This window comes from Oculina patagonica, chromosome 8 (assembly GCF_052425735.1).
Source record: "Oculina patagonica isolate OP01 chromosome 8, crgOcupat, whole genome shotgun sequence".
Classification (NCBI taxonomy): domain Eukaryota; kingdom Metazoa; phylum Cnidaria; class Anthozoa; order Scleractinia; family Oculinidae; genus Oculina; species Oculina patagonica.
In genome coordinates, this window is record NC_135765.1 from 33,627,810 (window position 1) to 33,649,898 (window position 22,089).

General features: G+C 38.0%; 1 protein-coding gene across 6 annotated transcripts; it reads right to left on the reverse strand.

Moving 5' to 3' along the window:
• Positions 1-373: 373 nt before the first annotated feature.
• LOC144662128 (uncharacterized) lies at positions 374-22,034 on the reverse strand. 6 transcript variants are annotated; one of them, XM_078522877.1, is made up of 10 exons: positions 21,936-22,034; positions 20,063-20,122; positions 8,109-8,356; positions 7,799-7,910; positions 4,255-4,428; positions 3,805-3,860; positions 3,605-3,654; positions 3,022-3,128; positions 2,702-2,761; positions 374-1,194 (listed from the first exon to the last, which is right to left on the reverse strand). In XM_078522877.1, exons 2-10 carry the CDS (start codon positions 20,115-20,117, stop codon positions 1,115-1,117), a joined length of 942 nt encoding a protein of 313 aa, XP_078379003.1. In that variant the 5' UTR covers positions 20,118-20,122; positions 21,936-22,034; the 3' UTR covers positions 374-1,114. The 6 variants fall into 6 exon arrangements, with proteins under 6 accessions (XP_078379003.1, XP_078379000.1, XP_078378998.1 ...); XM_078522874.1 differs by lacking the exon at positions 8,109-8,356 and having other exon boundaries at positions 19,809-20,122; XM_078522872.1 differs by lacking the exons at positions 7,799-7,910; positions 8,109-8,356 and adding an exon at positions 19,545-19,656 and having other exon boundaries at positions 19,809-20,122.
• Between the last annotated feature and the right edge of the window lie 55 nt (positions 22,035-22,089).

The window sequence follows — 22,089 nt, forward strand, 5'->3', positions numbered from 1 at the left end:
GAAGGCGATTAGTAGTGGTCATATTACGCTCCATTTTGTCTTTTCAGGAGAATTGAGAGGGAAATTGTGACTTTCTTGGAAAACAAAAAAGGTTTATGAGCAAGTTGATATAAAATTTGCGGCTAGATGATGCGAAAGAAATATTTTACAGTGTTACGAAAAGTGCCTATTTTTCAATTTTCGAGACGTTGTGACGGGGGCTGACAAGGGAAAATATTTTATGGCTCCTAACGCGGCCAGAATATCATTTCAAATCAAACCAAATCTGTTTTAGTTCTTACCTCGGAAAAGTCTTTCAGTTGACAGAGTTTCAGGCAAAATTAATTTTTACGCGAAATTGTGTGGGTGTTTCTAAGAAAGACGCCCTCTTAAGTTGTAAATAAGTATCGGTAAATATTCATGCTGTTTCCGCAGCCAAGAATCAGTATATCAGGGTATATGGAGTATCTTTATTATTAGGCCTTATTATAACCACTATTACTATAACTACTAGACTATCATTGCTAAGTTGTAAATATACAGATACAAGTTATCTGTAATATATAGTAGTAATCACCTAGTGCAGTAAGTGCCTAACTTGAAACCTTTCCTTAGTCACTGCACGTGCGCCTATTTATTTTATTTCAGCTATAATTTCTTTTCAGTTTTGTATATTCAAATGTGTTCTTGTATTAATACCCTAGTTTATTTTTTAAACATTGCACAATAATGAAAATTTTTGTATTTAAGCCGACTCGGTGGCTTCAACTGGCGAAGAAAAACAACATAAATGAAATAACCCTTTCAACTGACTAGCCTAAGACGTTAGCCACTTTAGTTTTTAACTGTTTGATGTTACATATATATTAACAAGTTAATGACGGGCCAGGACTGAGTGGATTCCAATTCGGTCTGTAATCAAACGAGTGATTAAACAAAATTGGCCCGGTTCCTGTTTTTCCCAACAAACAGTGTTCAATACTAGAAAAAAGGAAACGGGTAAATACGGTACTTTTTACAGACTTTAAACAGCATGACTGTGTGACAAAGTGATCGCCTGTACATGTGACGTTTAGTTTAACTGCATTGGAAAGGAATTTGTCTTTAAACTGTCGATGCATCACAAATGTCAGGCTCACTTGACAAAAAGGCGGCCTTGAAAATTATAATATATCCCATTACTTCGACAGTAGCCGTACAGGATGCGATTTGTATCTATAAATGAAAACCAAAAACTAAAGCATTAAAATATATGAAGTACAATCAGCTAATGCGAGAGGAGACTCTCTCAAGGCACTAACGTTAGAGCATTAACTTAGTAAAGACCTTCCCCACCTCAAAATTATTTCAAAAAATCTTTAAGAGAAGAAGGTTACGAAGGGGCTCGAAAGAGTCATATATATGACTATCAAAATAACCAGTGCCAGCAAGAGAGTATAATCTTGGTGCCAGTTAATTTGTAATTTTAGAGTTGTTACCTCTTAGGGGTGAAAAGCAATTTGGGCCACACCCACAAAACGAGATTCTGGTACCTTTTTAGGGTGCGCTTTTCGAAATTTGTAATTTTAGAGTTGTTACCTCTTAGGGGTGAAAAGCAATTTGGGCCACACCCACAAAACGAGATTCTGGTACCTTTTTAGGGTGCGCTTTTTGAAATTTGTAATTTTAGAGTTGTTACCTCTTAGGGGTGAAAAGCAATTTGGGCCACACCCACAAAACGAGATTCTGGTACCTTTTTAGGGTGCGCTTTTTGAAATTTGTAATTTTAGAGTTGTTACCTCTTAGGGGTGAAAAGCAATTTGGGCCACACCCACAAAACGAGATTCTGGTACCTTTTTAGGGTGCGCTTTTCGAAATTTGTAATTTTAGAGTTGTTACCTCTTAGGGGTGAAAAGCAATTTGGGCCACACCCACAAAACGAGATTCTGGTACCTTTTTAGGGTGCGCTTTTTGAAATTTGTAATTTTAGAGTTGTTACCTCTTAGGGGTGAAAAGCAATTTGGGCCACACCCACAAAACGAGATTCTGGTACCTTTTTAGGGTGCGCTTTTCGAAATTTTTCCGACGAGCACCCCCGTCATGTTTATGTGGGAGAACCCTTTTAAGACCGGGCCCTTTGTTATTTGCTTTCGAAATATTTTACGCTAGAAAGGCGTATTATCTAACAAGTCAGCCAAATTTTTCATCGTCTACACTCTTTTATACCATGCCATAGAAAATACAGCCAATCAGAATACAGGAAAGCCGTTGTATATTCGACGGTATTCAACCCAACCTTCCCATCGTGCGCTGCGATTGTATTCTGGACGAAATTTAGAAGGCGTATTTTCTATGGCATGGTATAAAATAGTTACACAACACTTTCTCGTGGTATACTATGGAATATCCCACTTGTCACTTGTATTTTCTTGGTAAACACACTCGCCTAAAGGCTCGTGTGTATACCGAGAAAATACAAGTGACTCGTGGGATATTCCATAGTATACCACTCGAAAGCGTTGCATAACTAGTATATAGACAACAAAATGACGCCATGAAATGTCGACTCCACTCGCCTAACGACTCGTCAGTTGTGAACATTTTATGACTTCGTGGTCTATAAGAGTGCAGACCATGGGAAAATGTGGTCGATAATATATAATAAAAAGTGAAGCGCATCTACTCTTTTCAATTTATATATCTTCGCGCGCAGCAAACTCAGATTGGTAGTTAATTAACTTACTATACTTAGAAGAACGGAAGTATTGTCCCTCACATTCACCGTTATCGTGTCCATCAAACACTAAAACAAAATATGAAATCTCATGGATTACAAATTTACTCCTGAGGAATTCTAAAAGCAACACAGCCAGAGAAGTAAAGCAGGCTAGAAACAACAGAAAAGGGGAAAGTTGGGATCGTCTACCCCTGATCAGTGCTAGCTTGCAAATACAGCCGCATCTCAGTGTGTAAGCTGTACAACCTCACACGCTAAGCTTGCGTTCCTAAACGGGAAAATAAAAATGTATGATTATCAGATAATCACAGTTATGTTTGGCTTACCTCTGTGACAGCTTGTGTAAGTAAGGTATCCTTTGTCAATCCCATTGCAGTTGGATTCCCACTGGTATGGGTACGAGTAAGACATAATGATGCGAGGACACGAGCCCCTGAGACAAATAAATAAATAAAAGTTAATCACATTTTATATTTCTTTGAAAATTCACTTGACACATGTAAAATAGAACAAACAAAGAAACGTTACGAGTACATAACCTACAAACCTACCTAGCTACCGACCATAGCGAACAAAATGGCAGGCACAGCCCAAAACGTGTGGGTTTGATTTGAATTTGGAATTCTAAATAGCATTTGTAACCAATTATTATAACAAACAAGTTCCGCGCAACGTTAGGATATTTACACCTTCGAATACTAGACAAACGCGCAGACTGGAAACGTTCACAAAACTGGCAGGTTGACACATACAGATAGACGGACGGACACACAAACGTAACATACAGTCAGACAGACAGACAGACAGACAGACAGACAGACAGACAGACAGACAGACGGACGGACGGACGGACGGACGGACGGACGGACGGACAGACAGACAATTAAGAAGTTACTGGATCTTTCTCACCCCGTTCCACCTGTGCAAGCAGAATTAAAATGTTTTGCTCCACTTGGAATCTGTAGGAAATAAAAAAAATCGAAAAAATATATTACCTACCTGGCTAAATTAAGGCAGCATGTCAGTATCATTAAGATTACAACAATCTTTACAACAACAAAGTGGTAACGAAAGTGGAGTAAATCTAAAATCTGTAAGTACAATCTTACCCCGTAAAACACAGAAAAATTCGACGAGGGCTTCAAAACATCAACTCTGAAAACACCTGTAACAAAGAAACATTTGCAGAACCAATACAGTAAGCCAAACAGATCTAGTTTTATTATTACGTATACATTTAATTTAACTAGTTTAAAACCTGACAGTATCAGATGAGGTTTACCATGAGGTTGGCAAGGCTGCTTTTGTGTCAATGATTCCTTTTTACTGGCTATTCTTAGATTAAACAGATTAAAGCGAATATTGGTAAATTGGCCAGTCGTTATAAAAGTAGAAAGAAATGGATACGTTAAAAAATTACTTTAACTAAATAAAGTTATGTTCTGGCTAAGCCAAAATGGCCGTAGTCACTGTGGTCGTATAGCGGGGGTCTGTGTGCTGTTGGAGCATTCATAAGGCTTTTTTCAATGATAACAATTTAGTAAGAGGATAGGTCATACCATCGTAAGCCGAGGCAATCCAACGAATATCTTCGTCTTTTATCTTTCGACTCTGTATGCTGTCCACATCTTCGTATGGCACACATATGCTTGAATTAAAACAGTTGTGCTCCTGTTCAATGAGATGATTTTGATTTAAAGAACTGATGCTTACAACCAGAGTCCAGCCTCCGCCTGCGTAAGACAAGACGTATAAGTCCAGAATTTTTAGTTAATCAAAGAATATAAAGTAGATGACATTATTGTCTATAAATTCCGTGTTACACTCTAACATTTTGCCAGGTTACCCCAATATTCCCCCGTGTTCTCACCGGGCATGCATTTACTCTCCTCTTATCGAGAAGAGAGAGACACATCGTGTGAGTAAGATTGAAGTGTCGTGCCCGAGAACACAACACAGTAACCCGGCTGGCGCTCAAACCAGGAGCGCTTCGGTTCCGTAGTTTAACCAGTAGTATAGTAGGGATGTCTTACTCAACTTTTTTGAGGTGGAATTTCATTTAATAGCGTGAGGCGGAATAAATTAACGGCGATGACGTCACTGACTCATAAACAAAATGAGGTGGATTTAATTTAATTGTGGGTATTCTATTTTTATCTTGGCTGGTATAACCGGTTTGGCAGGCTTCGTTTTATTTTTGGATCACCGTAGCGGTTTAACATATTGAGCAATTTTTGTTTTTCATTTTGTCAAAATCACTTATCCATACAGACCGTAAAAATGAAAGCCTCTTTTCGCATAAATTAAATGCAGCAGACCTTATTGTTTTCGAACAATGGTTTTATACTCGATACCCTTGAGTTAACTCAGTGATAAAAAACGCTTAAAAAGAAGTCCTAAGCAAAAAAGTTTGTCAAATTTTATCTCCTCCACCACCACAATCCTATTGTTTAACTCCACCACCACCACTACCACTACCACAATTTTATTGTTTAACTCCACCACCACCACTACCACCACAATTCTATTGTTTAACTCCACCACCACCACTACCACCACAATTCTATTGTTTAACTCCACCACCACCACTACCACTACCACCACAATTCTATTGTTTAACTCCACCAACACCACCACCACAATCCTATTGTTTAACTCCACCACCACCACTACCACTACCACAATTTTATTGTTTAACTCCACCAACACCAACACCACAATCCTATTGTTTAACTCCACCACCACCACTACCACTACCACAATTTTATTGTTTAACTCCACCAACACCACCACCACAATTCTATTGTTTAACTCCACCACAACCACTACCACTACCACCACAACTCTATTGTTTAACTCCACCACCACCACTACCACAACCACAATTTTATTGTTTAACTCCACCAACACCAACACCACAATTCTATTGTTTAACTCCACCACCACCACTACCACAACCACAATTTTATTGTTTAACTCCACCAACACCAACACCACAATTCTATTGTTTAACTCCACCACCACCACTACCACTACCACAATTTTATTGTTTAACTCCACCAACACCACCACCACAATTCTATTGTTTAACTCCACCACAACCACTACCACTACCACCACAACTCTATTGTTTAACTCCACCACCACCACTACCACAACCACAATTTTATTGTTTAACTCCACCAACACCAACACCACAATTCTATTGTTTAACTCCACCACCACCACTACCACAACCACAATTTTATTGTTTAACTCCACCAACACCAACACCACAATTCTATTGTTTAACTCCACCACCACCACTACCACTACCACAATTTTATTGTTTAACTCCACCAACACCACCACCACAATTCTATTGTTTAACTCCACCACAACCACTACCACTACCACCACAACTCTATTGTTTAACTCCACCACCACCACTACCACAACCACAATTTTATTGTTTAACTCCACCAACACCAACACCACAATTCTATTGTTTAACTCCACCACCACCACTACCACAACCACAATTTTATTGTTAAACTCCACCAACACCACCACCACAATCCTATTGTTTAACTCCACCACCACCACTACCACAACCACAATTTTATTGTTTAACTCCACCAACACCAACACCACAATTCTATTGTTTAACTCCACCACCACCACTACCACAACCACAATTTTATTGTTAAACTCCACCAACACCACCACCACAATCCTATTGTTTAACTCCACCACCACCACTACCACAACCACAATTTTATTGTTTAACTCAAACAATACCACCACCACAATTTTATTGTTTAACTCCACCAACACCAACACCACAATTCTATTGTTTAACTCCACCACAACCACTACCACTACCACCACAATTCTATTGTTTAACTCCACCACCACCACTACCACAACCACAATTTTATTGTTTAACTCCACCAACACCAACACCACAATTCTATTGTTTAACTCCACCACAACCACTACCACTACCACCACAATTCTATTGTTTAACTCCACCACCACCACTACCACAACCACAATTTTATTGTTTAACTCCACCAACACCAACACCACAATTCTATTGTTTAACTCCACCACCACCACTACCACAACCACAATTTTATTGTTTAACTCCACCAACACCAACACCACAATTTTATTGTTTAACTCCACCAACACCAACACCACAATTCTATTGTTTAACTCCACCAACACCACCACCACAATTCTATTGTTTAACTCCACCACCACTACCACTACCACAATTTTATTGTTTAACTCCACCAACACCAACACCACAATTTTATTGTTTAACTCCACCAACACCACCACCGCAATTCTATTGTTTAACTCCACCAACACCACTACCACTACCACAATTTTATTGTTTAACTCCACCAACACCACCACCACAATTCTATTGTTTAACTCCACCACCACCACTACCACCACAATTCTATTGTTTAACTCCACCACCACCACTACCACTACCACCGCAATTTTATTGTTTAACTCCACCAACACCAACACCACAATCCTATTGTTTAACTTCACCACCACCACTACCACAACCACAATTTTATTGTTTAACTCAAACAATACCACCACCACAATTTTATTGTTTAACTCCACCAACACCACCACCACAATTCTATTGTTTAACTCCACCACCACCACTACCACTACCACAATTTTATTGTTTAACTCAAACAATACCACCACCACAATTTTATTGTTTAACTCCACCACCACCACTACCACAACCACAATTTTATTGTTTAACTCAAACAATACCACCACCACAATTTTATTGTTTAACTCCACCAACACCACCACCACAATTCTATTGTTTAACTCCACCACCACCACTACCACTACCACCACAATTCTGTTTAACTCCACCACCACCACTACCACAACCACAATTTTATTGTTTAACTCCACCAACACCAACACCACAATCCTATTGTTTAACTCCACCACAACCACTACCACCACCACAATTCTATTGTTTAACTCCACCACCACCACTACCACAACCACAATTTTATTGTTTAACGAGATTCCACCTTAAAAAAGTGGAGTAAAACATCCCTCAAGTCCTACCGTGGTTCTCCATGTCACAATAGACCTGAATCATCTTGTCTTTGACTGTGATCCAGTAGTTACCACTTTTTGATTCTTTATGTGTGTCCTTTATTTCTGCACATGAGCGATACTATTAAATGAAAACAACACGAGAAAAAATACATTTCAACCTTTGACATAATCAATCAACCTTTTCACCCTCCTCCCTTACGCCCTTTTTCTTTTCTTTTCTATTATGAATTTTCATAAACTCATTTGCTTTAAAATATCTTACCTGGATATCAGTAGTAATAGTAAAACTCAGCGATTAACGCTTATCTTATCTTACCTTGGGAGTCCCATAGGGGTAGCCATTGTACACATGACCTTTTCTAGATCCAAAATCCCATGGGTGCGTGGATCTATCGGCGTCGTTCAATTCACAGAAAAAGTCTGCAAACCGGAAGTTGATGCTTTTACATCGTGGTTCTCTGGAACATTTGACCAAGCATTTGCCAATATTAGCTGTATTTCCGCTTGATATCACGTGACCCTTCAGGTAACTTCCTCTTATTGAATATGCCCCAGGTTTGCACTGCAGCTGATTGGCACTTGTAATAACAATTGAGGCTAGCAACCACAGTAAACGATCCATGTTGACTGTGGAAAACTCAATTTCCTAAAATAAAGAAAACGAGTTATTCCTCCTTGAAATCTATACAGCGACTCAAGATTCCCACTGAATATTTGTCAGGAAATTTATTTTACTCTATCAGGGCAGAATGGTGCGACACTTTCGCAATGAGGCGAAGAGACAAAATTTTGACTGCACTAATACGAGACATTCAATGTGAAGAGTTTATTAAGGATGCGTAAGTCAGTCATCTGATGCAAAATGTATCCTAATACAGTCATCGGATGCAAAATGCATCCTGATTACAATCTCAGTGAATCTAGCAAAAAAACAGTTGGTTCTAAGAGTATTAAGGTGTGTGCTACCAGATACGAAAAACCACTAAACACCACCCTTTAGAAGTGGCCAAAAATATGTGGAAACGTATTCCTTAACTAATGCAGCAGCACGAGACTCCGAGGAAAGGAAACAACTAAATAATCTAGAGCATTTTTCAATAGACTAGTTACAAAAGCTGAACAAACAACACTTTAAAGAAAAAAAGAAAAGCAAGCGAAGACAAGGACTGACGACCTAGAATGACCTAAATCTCCCGCCAAAAACCTATAGATATATCTAGACATTCCATAACAACCCGCGAACCTCTCAATCGTGCCGTCAGAATAGTAAATTCTGACTAATTCATTCATTCAAACGTCAAAAATTACATTTTTGGTGAAGCGGGCCAACTAAAATCGTCATTTCTGAGTATTCATACAAGGTTTCTCCATGAAAAAACAACGCATTCTCGGACAGCGAGTAAGAAAATCAACGAAAGACATTGCGTTATTTTACAGCAATTTGATCAGAGTGTTTTTGGCAATGTACCATATCTTAAGGTATTGGTAATACCTTTTAAAACGAAATCTGGAATGCAAAAATTTCAAATCTTACTGATTTCGAGTATTTCGTTTATCGTTGCCATGGTAATATCGATTTCCTTAAAAAATATAACATACCAAACTTCAATCTGAGAGCAACAACTGATGTAACTTTCATGTAAATCCAACGAAGAGAAGACTTCTCAAAAATTGATAAAAAATGTTTTGTATCGTCCCTGGAAAAAACTCTTTCGAGACAACTGGCACTGAATGGCGCAGACTGTGAATAAAATTTGCAGGGTGATCGAGCCATCCACCGTGTCTGTCTACAGGAAAGCTACCAACACCGATCGTTACCTGGATTTCAAATCACACCACCATCCCCAGCATAAACACTCGGTCGCTCGCACTCTCATGGATCGCGCGAGGAACATCCCTATCACCGAGGAGGAAGTATCACGGGAAACTAAGCGAGTAGCGAAAGCCCTCGCCACTAATAACTACCCTGCAAATTTTATTCACAGTCTGCGCCAACCGAGTAGACAACAAGAAACAAATGATATCGACCATCGTGGTTTTGTTATCCTCCCTTACGCCAAAGGTTTTTCCGAAAGAATTGCAAACGTTCTTCGTGGCTTCAACATCAAGGTCGCCCATAAACCTATACGTACCATCTCGAACATACTGAAAAAACCAAAAGACAGGATCGAGAAAGAGGATACCAGAGGAATTGTATATAAGATCAAGTGTAACGATTGCGACTGTGTTTATGTTGGTCAGACATCACGCGCGCTTAAAACACGTATGAAAGAACACGCGAAGGCCATCGCAACATTGGATAAAAACTCTTTGTTAGCAAAACACCATATGCTTAACGACCATCAAATAGATTTGGAGAGCGTCGAAATTGTTGACAGGTCAACGGTGTGGAAACAACGACTAAATCTTGAAGCTTGGCATTCTGTGCGAGACAAGAACGCTATAAACGAACACATAGCGCTACCAAACGTTTACAATAGCATTAAGAATTCATAGACTCATTAAGAATGCTCTAGAGACTTTTGTTGCACTCGAAAAGTTCATTTAGTTTTTATCACACATTCGTTACATATTTTAACAGGACGCCGTTAAACATTCGCATTTTTATCTTGCTGAAGAAGGCAACAGTTAGTGGCCGAAACGTCCAAAAACAATATTTTTAGCCAGTGTCAACTTATTAATTCGAATTTTTTAACATGCCTGGCTACAACCCGAACATTTTTAACTATATTACAGTTGCTTCATTTGCCTCTTGAAGTCTAGTTTAACCCAAGGTTAACCTTCTCTTCATTTCGAGTTGTTACATTTACAATTTATGATTGTTAGATCAATAACATCAGAACGGGTTAAATTAATTTTCGTTTAGTATGTACTAGTTCAACAAGGCCAAACTTAGCACCCCCTATCTAATAAAACTATCATATTTCAATCACCACAATTAATTCTTAGGCTGGCAAAGTTAAAAAAATAAAGGAGATTCACAAATGCTAAGTAAAATTATATGAACCTACCTGACTTAACGGCAGTGACTATTAACAAAAAATCATCCAGTGATCAGGCTGACAAACAAAGTAATTATGGTTTTCTCATCTTTACTCTGCGAACTGTTGTAACTGAATAATATAAATAAATTGAATTCGGGCCAAATGAGTGAACAATTTTCTCAACACTTCTTTGCCGCATGGCGACCTTTTGTTAAAGATTAAATGGTCATTAAAAATGGATAGAATAATGACGTAGGGAGCTTAACTAATATTTCGACTCCTCGAATCGGAATAAAAAAAAACTGACAAAGCTCTTGTTGGCTTATTGAAAAGAATATGCTTTTAATTTGTTTTGAGCGGAAAAGAGCGCAGCATGTAAGTATACCAATAAACAGAAGTTCGATTTTTTAAAATTAAACCAACTTTCACTATATAGTAAAATATTTATCAATCCAGTCTGCGTCATTGAGTAAAAATGGTGGGGGTCGATGCGCAATCTTTCGAGATTCTTCTTTTTTAAAAAATCGTGTATTGTCAATATTTGGATACTTAGTAGGTTGAGAGTGTGGATTAGGTTTAACTGATCGCTGTGAGTTGGTCAAAATTTTAACTGTCATCTAAGAAATGCCGGGATTTTTAAACTGATAGCTAAAATCCGAGATGTGCAAATTTTAACTGATAACTGATATTCAAGCAGCTAGCCCCGTCCAGACCTCGTCAGTCGTGAGTTTTAATGAAAAAAAAAATAAAAAGGGGGAGTAGTCCTTTTTTCGACTTTTTTTGCTTGTTTACAAGCGAAAGTAGGAGAATAGCAGTTATGTGGGGCAAAATTTGGAACCACATTCTTGTTAACTCTCAAGGGACTTTTTTAATTTCTCAAGGGACTGTTTTAATTTCTCAAGGGATTTCTTTCCGCTGTGGGTGATGATGATGATGGTCTCTTTTTAGTATTGCGTCAACACTTGCGATCTCGTGTTAAAGACGTGACATGTCACATATTCCGCTGTGGGCGATGAAAGGGTCTCTCATTAGTATTGCGTCAACACTTGCGATCTCGTGTTAAAAACGTGACTTGTCACATGTATAAACGTTATATAACAATTATTTTTATGCGTGAGTATCTCAAATGAGATATGACACAACTAATCGAGAATGTGAGTGGTTCAGCCCATGAAGGCAACGTTTAAGTCTTTCACAGTCTAAAGCGTTGTACTGGTACAAGCGTCTCACACACTGAAGGGGCGCTAATATTTAACCTAAAATGATTAAGAACGGAAATTTGTACTGTTTAATACAAGTCTTTCACATACTAAAGCGGCGCTAATATTCAACCTAAAGGATTTGTTTTCGCGACAATCTATTGCGTTAGTCACGCTAAACACGAGTAAATAATCATTTATTCGCGTTCTAAATTCAAGGGATTTCTTTTCGGTGTGGGCCGGGGGTGTGGGTATATATAAAGAATGTATTCAGAAAATAATGCATCGCCATTAGAAAAAAAAAGCAACTGTTTTACTGGAAATGTAGTCGTTAGAAATGGCATGTGTAGCCGTAAGGTAAAGAATAACGCGAGGAGAAGCGGCTTTTGGTAATATCCAAACGAAAATTTACTTCTCAATGTGGGGTTAAGATTGCGTGACGAGACAAAAGGTAACTCTGTCGTGCGTAACCTTTATCGAGAACCCTGCATTAAGCCGAGTAGAAATCTTTCTAACTCGAAAGGAAACAACTATTTCGATTAAAGGCAAACGTCAAAGTTTACCATTTTTAACCAAGCCAAAGTATATGAGTCGCAAAGCACCCAGCCGTCGCGACTGACAAATACAGCATTTCCTCCGCGAAAATAAAAAAAATGCTTGAACTGAAAGACGTTTGAATTCTTCCATGATATGTTCGAACAACAATGCCCAGGATAAACCTTCTACTCATACTAACTTCATGAAAAAAAAGTCGATATCTCGAAGAGATCTTTGATTTCCTTAAGTTCGCTGCTGGTCTACAAGGGTATCGAAACACTCTCTTCAAATTCACGCAAAAGCTTACTGTAAGCCAAAACAGAGATTTTTTAAGTGTTAAAGCAGTTTTATTACCTTACCTAACGTTGCAATAACAAAATATAATTATAATATGAAATATTCCAAATCAGTGGCGTACCCAGAGGAGCAGAAGACCAGGGCCGGACAAAGTAAATGTGGGTCATTTCTTGCTCCAATATAAGGGAAGGGTGAAGGAAGTAAAAATTTTCGGCCCTTTCGGTGAACTATTTTTCAGACATAAAGGGGAGATAAGGGGAGAGCGGACCCGTGGGCCTCTGGATACGTCACTGTGTTATGTATAAATCGTGTTAAGATAGTTATAGATCAGATTGTAAATTTTGAAGAGCAGAGTATTTCCTCCGGCTCAAGATCGGTTTAAGGATGAAAAACAGCAACATTGACTTCAGTAGTCACTGCAGCTGGCTGTCGTGAATTTGCGTCTCTGAAAAAAACATGATCAAGAGTTTGTCATTTTAAGACACTCCGGAAGTTCATTGGTGGAAAGTCAATTGATTTGTTTCGTAATGACTGAAGACAATACAAATGTAGATTTTAGCAAAGTTGACTGATCTTGACTTTGATTTTCTTCATTGAGGAAATACTCTACCCGCTCAGGTTATGGTAATAAAATATTTGTTGAAATATACCCCAGTGCATCTAGCTCCCCTAAAAAATATCCGCCACTTACGTTGTGAACGTAATAAGTATCAGTAGTTAATCAGTATATATACACCAAATTGAAAAAACGTTGACCCTGTGAAAAGCATTAACCATGATCGATAAGACCGAATGGGTTCTGGGTAGACAGCTTTGGTAAGCTTAGTAATATTCCATCTATTTATAATGAAGATCTTTTCTCTCTTTGAGAGCTTTTTGAGGATGATTCCTTTTTTCCGATTACCCAGTAAACATTTGGGTCGTATCGCTTATGGTTTATGCTTTTCATGGGTCAACGTTTCTTCAATCAGGCGTATTTGTTAGAAGAAACTCATTCGTGTTCTATTGGAAATCCACGAATCTGATTGGTTCTCCTAAACTCAGCTGTGTTCTATTGGAAATCCGCGAATCTGATTGGTTCTCCCACTGATTTCTATTCGCCGATAGAAAACAGTCGCGTGCTCGCGTAGCTCTTTAAGCGGTACATTTTCTTGTTTTTTGTCTTCAAAGTGCACAATATTGTAGGTTTTGGACTGCAATCCTTTAGAGTTTCTACTAAAACAATTAGACTACTCGCCCTCGTTTTCTATGAGCAATAGTCAACTCGGCTGCGCCTCGTTGACTATTTGCTCATAGAAAACTTGGGCTCGTAGTCTAATTGTTAAATAGTACAATTGCGCTCGTGTTTTTCTAGATCTTTAAGAGACAATTATTATTGATTTTTGACTAAAAAGAGCAAAAAATTGTTCGTTTTGGACTGGATATCCGTTAGAGTTTGTAATAGAACAATTAGACTACTCGCCCTCGTTTTCTCTTGAAAACTCGGAATCTTAGCCTCATTGTTAAATATTACTCACTTGTTAATACACACAGATACGAGTGACCAGGTGACCCGTAACAATCGTAACCACTAGTCTGTGTATGAGCCTAGTGGCCCAGAAAAAAAAATAACCGTTTCAAGTGACTAACCTAAAACGTAAGTCACTTTATTTCTAAACTGTTTGATGGTACATAGATATTTACAGGTTAAATGGCGTCTACATCAGAATAACAATACTTTTAAACCCTAACCTTCACTTTCACGTAAAAAAATAATTTGTCAAAAAACATCCACACGAGGCTAAGGATGTAAAAGTATTGCTATTCAAATTTGGGCACCATTTATGCAAACTTGTCTGTGATGATCAAATTTAAAAAAAGTATTAAAAAAGAAGTTAAAAAAGATATAGCTGGCGTGGTTGCTATTGCGGCAAAGCGAAATTATTTTGCACTATGTAAAAAGCCCTTAGCTTACTCTACAAGATGGCATATATTTTTATGGCTATGACGTCTTTTGACGCCACATGATCAGGCGCGTAGCTGAGGTTTTTGGAAGGGTGTTCGTATTGGTAGGAACATTTATTAAGGGGGGTTACTTAATACGAGCGCCGAAGGCGTGAGCCTCTAGGGGGGTCTGGGGGCATGTCCCCCCAGAATATTTTAAAATCAAGAGGCCCGAAAATGCTATTTTCAGTATTGTGTACGTCAATATTTCAAACTCAATGGAGTATAAAATAACAGGTATTTTTAGTCATAACAACAATATATCCGGCGTTTTGTTAACTTGATACATTTATACATACATACCGGCTTAGTACACAAAACGTTTTACAAAAGCTTGACATGTGCTGCAAAGGCATCTCAGGGTAAAAGGTTAAGCCCCCACCTCCCGGCTCCACCGTTAATGTACTTAAAGCGGCGTCAAAGCGTCAATATGCACTAAATACACGTATCACCTTGATCCCCCGAAATTGTAATCCCCGCCATTCGTCTATTGATACTCCATTTATCAAATCCCGAACGCCTGTTAAGGAAATATTTTTTCAACGATGGGATTATTTTGACTGCATATAATACTAGGTCACTTGGACCCATTCTCCTAACAATTTAATACTTTCCCGAAACGTTTAGCGTTTTCTTGCAGGGTAATTTAAAGGCTGCAACACTCAAAGTTTGTTTTCCATTCCCCCACTATTTGCTAAAAGCTGAAAATCAACAGTTTGTGTTTCAGTCCTCCATTATTGACCTCCAAAGGGGGTTCGTTCGAACCCTTCGAACCCCCCTCCTACGCGCCTGATGATGTCATAAGAACCGCCGTCTTGGATCTCACCATTTTCTGACAAAGTAAAAAAATAACGAAAATTGATGGCCAGACATGCTTGTAATTATACAGTTACCATGGACGCATGATTGACCTATCAAAATTTCCACAGGGGATAAATGAACAGGTACTGAAAGTTTCAGCATTGTAGAGTAAATCCTCTTTTCAGAATGCTGGGGGAAGGGGGGAAGGTATCCACCCTCCTCCCCCCTTGTGCGTCCGATGGTTAAAGAGCATTCACTCAGTTCATTATGACAAAATTTCAGTCCATGACTATAAGATGAACCCGTAAAATATTTTAAACCGTGATTATATATGGCTGTGCTATCGTTTGTAAATGTGACTGTTAAGCGTTTTAAAATTGACTCGTAGAAATTCATCATTAAACTGCCGATGCATCACAAATATCAGTTTCACTTGACAAAGAGGCGGCCTTGAAGATTATGATATATTCCATGACTATGACAGTAGCCGTACAGGGCGCGATGTGTGCCTGACATTAAAAAAAGAACAAACAGAGAAATTAAAATATATACGAATTTTAATATGCTAATGATAGAGAAGATTCTCTGAAGGGGCTAACGATCGAGCGTAAGCAAGGATGTTTTTCCACCTAACCATAATAATTGTAAATAAACCCCTTCAGACGTCTGGTATATTGGAGGATAATGCCTGGGGTTGAAAGATTGTCCGAAAAATGAACAGTTGGCCGAGAAGCGAAGCTTTGAGGGCAACTGTAAAACTTTGAGGACAATGAGCGCGCGAAACTTAATCAGTGGGTTCGAACAATCGATAACAATCGATGCTAATTTATCCACTGATATTGGAAATACATGACCAATTTGTGTATTAATTTTAAAGAAATCGCTTCGTCGTGTCCATTGTCATTGTCCAGTTTATGGTAAGAAGAGAAATTAAATCAAATTTGTTTTTATAATAGAAAATGATTGTACATAGTTTTTAAAGAGTGTAAGTAGTTTTCTTAAGTTACTTTTTATTTTAATTCTTATTTTTAGCTCATTGTAAAGCGCAACTCAGTATTTATATAGAAGTTCGCCCAATAAAAATGTTAATAATCATAATAATAATAATAATAATTATTATTATTATTATTATTATTATTATTATTAATATTATTAAAATATCTAAGTTAAATGTTTTGAATCATTTTGAACGGCACAGAAACTGGCATAAAAAAAACAAAAATCTTAATTATATCTGTCATGTTTTGTGGCTTTTTAGTTTTCTCTTATTTATAGGCTGTTCACGTGCACCAAGCTCCGGTGAACAATTTAATGACATAGTAGTTAACTTACTGAAGCTTGAGGAAACAAAGCGATGTCCTCCGCATTCGTTGTTATCGTGTCCATCAAACACTGAAACAAAATAATTTACTCATTACAGAAATGAAATCTCACGGATTCTCACATTAATGAATTGATGTGAAACCAAGAATGAGGCGAGGCGAGGTTAGGTAAGGTGAGTTGAGGTGAGGTAAGGTAAGGTTTGGTAAAGTAATGTTTGGCTTACCTCTGTGGCAGCTTCCGGCAATAAGGTATCCTTTGTCAATCCCATTGCAGTTGTTCGATTCCCACTGGTATGGATACGAGTAGGATATAATAATTCGAGGACACGATCCCCTAGGATAACAAAAAAGAATAAAAAACGTATCGGTGACAATCATGTTTTGCATTTTGATGGAATTATTCAAAACGTCGCTTGACACAGCAGAACATACAAATATTTTACATATTTTAAACCTAAAAACCCACATGGTTACCTCCTAATACTTTTCTAGAGAATAACTGAGATGTCGGACAAATTAACAGAAAAAAAGACCAAAAAAGACAGACGAACACAACTACACTATCTATACGCAAAATTCCATCAATTTAAAAAGATCAGACAGAAGAGACATAGACTCAAGACACACAACCAGACAGACAGACAGACAGACAGACAGACAGACAGACCGATCGTATAAACTACTGAACAACCAGCAGGCAGAGAGACAAGCAGACAGACAGACAGACAGACAGACGACACAAACTTAGATTAATCACCCCTTAATATTTTACAAAAGGAAAAAATTGGTAATAAGAATAAATAAATAATTAGGGGTCTGGCTGCCTGAAATAACTATAATGTTAAAAAGGCAGGAAGCCAGTGTTACAATTGTATTAATACAAGTATAGGTCGGTAAACACATAAACAACACAGAACAGACAGACAAGCATGCAGGCAGACGGACACAAACTGAAGCAAAAGGTGGCATACAGACAGGCTCTTTTTTAAAAAAAGGTTGTTAGATCTTTCTCACCCATTTCCACCGGTACAAGCAGAATTAAAATGTTTTGCACCACTTGGAATCTGTATGAGAATAAAAAAATATTTGTTTTAGAAAAATGTATAACATACCTGTATAAATTAACGGGCAGCATATTTTTGCAAGCCAGAATCATTGAGATAACAACAAACAAAAAAATCAACAAAGAATGACAAATCTCAATGCTTCTCAAGGTGCATTTCAAAATAGTATATTCTTACCATGTAAAACACGGAAAAATTCGACGAGGGCTTCAAAACATCAACTCTGAAAACTTCTGTGATAAGAAAAAAAAGTTGCAGAACCAAGATAGTTAGCCAAATTGAATCTATAGTTTTAAAAATTAAATTTTGACTCATTTGCAACCTGACAGGATTAGATTGCTGCTATTGCTGCTATTGTGTGTGTTATTATTCGTTAGTACTTCAACATCTTCTGCTATCCGGTAATTTGGCCAGTCATAATAAAAGTAGAGCCAAAAGAACTTTTATAACTTCATTAAACAAATGACCTATTTGTTCTGACTGGCTTTAGCGGTCGTACTGCGATTCATACGGGTTTTTTTTACTGACAAAAGTCAGTCATACCATTGTTGGCCAGGGCGATCAAGCGAATATCTTCGTCTTTCATCTTTCGACTCGGTAGGCTGTCCACATCTTCGTACGGAACACAAATGCTTGAATTAAAACAGTTGTGTTCGCCTTCTATGAGGTAATCTCTATTGGACGAACTTATGCTTACAACCAGAGTCCAGCCTCCGCCTGGTTAAAAAAAGACGTTTCAGTCAAGGTAAATGTCCGTTTTCAAAACAATTCTTACTGGAAAGAACTACTCTAAAGGCTTATTAACATGCCAGCGCTTAACTTGGCTAGCAGAAAGCTCATTTTTCTTCTCTCTCCCTGGATGTGCTGCCAGTTTATTGCGTGTTACTAGCATTTTGCAGGCTGCCCAATATTCTCCCATATTCACACCGGGCAGGCATTTATACGCCTCTCATCGAGTAGAGAGACACTGTGAGGGTAAGACTGAAGTGTCGTGCCCGAGAACACAACATATGCAGTAATGACGTAAAGTATATGAAATAATTCATATATGCATGTGAACTGCGGATGAGATGTAAAGTAAAGAAATGATCCTCGCAGTGAAATTCAAGGCTTCAACGCGATTCAAATCCGTGACCTCCGCAATACCGGTGCGATGCTCTACCAGCTGAGCTGTTGAAGCCACTCATTAGTTTGGTGCCGGGAAAAAAATATGAACTCACAATTGACCTCGCTCTCAATGTGTGGCTTCAATAACTCAGTAGGTAGAGCAACTTTCGGGGTATCTTACCGTTGAAGCCAGGTTTTTTTCTGGTTTCTTTCTTTGCAAATTTTTTAATTGCAATTCACTTGGAGGATCGATCATTTTTTCACTTTATATGCAGTAATCTCAGCGAGAGCTGAAACCAGGAGTGCTCCGGTTCCGTGGTCAAACTCTTTAGACATTAGGCCACGGTGCCTCCAAACGAAGAAACATCGCAACTTACAGTTTTCGATTCTTTGGTAAGAAATGAAACATCCTATCTATTTCACATAAGGTAAGAATCTCAGCTATGAAACAAACCTACCGTGGTTGTCCATGTCACAATAAACCTGCACAAGTTTGTCTTTCATTGTGATCCAGTAATTGCCACTTTTTGCTTCTTTATGTGCATCCTTTATTTCTGCGCAAGAGCGATACTGTAAAATAAAAACAACGAGAAAAAGATATCTTTTCTTGCACTATTTTACATTATGGCTTTTGGAATACAATACAGGAATCAATGTCACGCCAGGTAATAACCGACCAGTAAATAATAAAAACTCGGCGATTCCCAGCTATATCATCTTACCTGGGGAGTCTGGTACGGGTAGTCACTGTACGCATGCCATTCTGAGCCAGGTCCATAATCCCATGGGTGCGTGGATCTATCGGCGTCGTTCAGTTCACAGAACAATCCTGCAAACTGGAAGTTGATGCTTTTGCATCGTGGTTCGAACGCGCATTTGACCAAACACGCGCCAATATTAGCTGTATTTCCGTTTGATATCACGTGACCCTTCAGGTAACTTCCCCTTGATGAATATGCCCCAGGTTTGCATTGCAGCTGATTGGCACTTGTAATAACAAATGTGGCTAGCAACCACAGTAAACGATCCATGTTGACTGTGGAGAACTCAATTTCCTAAAATAAAAACAAGTAATCCATCTTTAATATCAATACAGCGACTCAAGATTCCCACTAAATAAATGTCCAAAAATTAACCCACGCTAAAAGCTGCAAAAGCGCGCACTGCGCATAATATATCCTGAAATATCTTATGCTGAGGCTCTAGTAGCTGCAGGCATCTCTTCACTGTATGAGAGGAGACAGGCACTGAGCCAAACTTTATTCGATCAAACTATGGGAGACCCAAGCCATAAGCTACATGAACTGCTGTCGCCACGTAACGAGTCCATATACTGCACACGAACCAGTGGATACTTTGAGCTACCGATTTGTAAGACACATAGGTTTAGGAACACTTTTAGTATGAACCATAGTTTTAATTGTATATAGTTTGTAATATTTTACCTTGTATAATATAATTTTTACTGTAAAGGAATTCGTAATTCAGCTGCCCCGGCGGCTGCAATGAGTTTTTTAAAAAAATCTATCTATCTCTATCGGGCAAAAAATGGAGCGACACTTGCGTATATTAATTAGATCATCAAGAGCGCCACAATAAGAGATAGGCGGTAAATGTGGATCGTGTTAGGGTAATTTTTTTTCTGTTTTTATTTTAAGAAAAAATATTGGGATTTGTGGGGGATTTTTAGAAAAATTGGAAGAAAAACTGTTCTATTTTCTTTGCTGCTTTATTTATAATTCCTATCATATGATAATTTTGTCCCATTTTTTACAAAATTAATTAGTGACTGCTAGACTGCAATTCAATTGTGTAGTGGTGTTTCCTATTTTTAATACACACAAAGATTCCTCCAAGGGAAATAAGTTTCAAACATGGCGGAGCCAGCGGAGGAGCCAAATGAAGCTATTCGTATTGAATTTAGGCCCAGTGTCATTCGAGAAAGATCGAAAAATTGGGAATTTTTAGGGATTTTTCGCAAATTTTTGGCATATATTAAGATTTTTTAGGGATTTTTAGGGAAAAACTGGGAACTTCCGCATAGATTTTTAGAGCATTTTTCGGGATATTTGTGTCTAGGCCTAATCTCTCCGACTTACAGTCACTTTCTCTTACACTTTTTTCGCGCTGTTTCCCAATTCACCACCGGTGTGCCTGGAATTAGCTAAAGTTACCGCAAGCCTGCATTGGCACTGTAAAGGCCTGATGTAAAGGCCTGATGACACTATAGACAGCAAGGTTATTGGCAACTCACTGCAGCTTCATATATTGGTATAGGCGTGTTTCTACGAGGTCTGGATCGCACAAAATTCAAGTTTTACTGACTTCGATTGTTTCTGTTTATCGTTGCCATGGTGATATCGATAATTTTTTAAAAAATACACCATACCGAACTTCAATCTAAGAGCGATAACTTTTGTAATTTTCATATTAATCCAAAGAAAGGAAGATTGCTGAAAAACTGATTGAAAATGGAGAAAATGTTCAGTATGGCCTTAGGGAGAAACTTTTAAACATCTGGTACTGAATAAGTTTAAATACTATTCGCAGATTTCACAATTGCGTCATTTGCCTCTTCAAGTCTATAGTTTAACCTAAGGTTAATTTTCACTCCATTTCTAGTTGTGACTTTTTTTCAATTTCAGAATTTTGTTTCAAAAAGATTGGAACTGATTAAGTTAATTTTCGTTTAGTATGTAGTTCGGTTAAGTTTAAGGTGCTGTCATAGCCAAACTTAGCACGTCCTCACTGTTAAAATTTCATATTTCAATCACGCAATTAATTCTTAGACTGACAAAATTAAAAAACCAGGAGATTCACAAATTCTAAGTAAAATTAAATGAAGTTACCTGACTTAAGGCAGTTACTATCAACAAAACTCTATCAAGTGATATACATCAGGCTAACAAACAAAGCAATTATGGTGTTCCCAACTTGACTCTGCGAACGTTTACAACTGAGTTATAAATAAACTGAATTCGGGACAAATGAGTGAACAGTTTT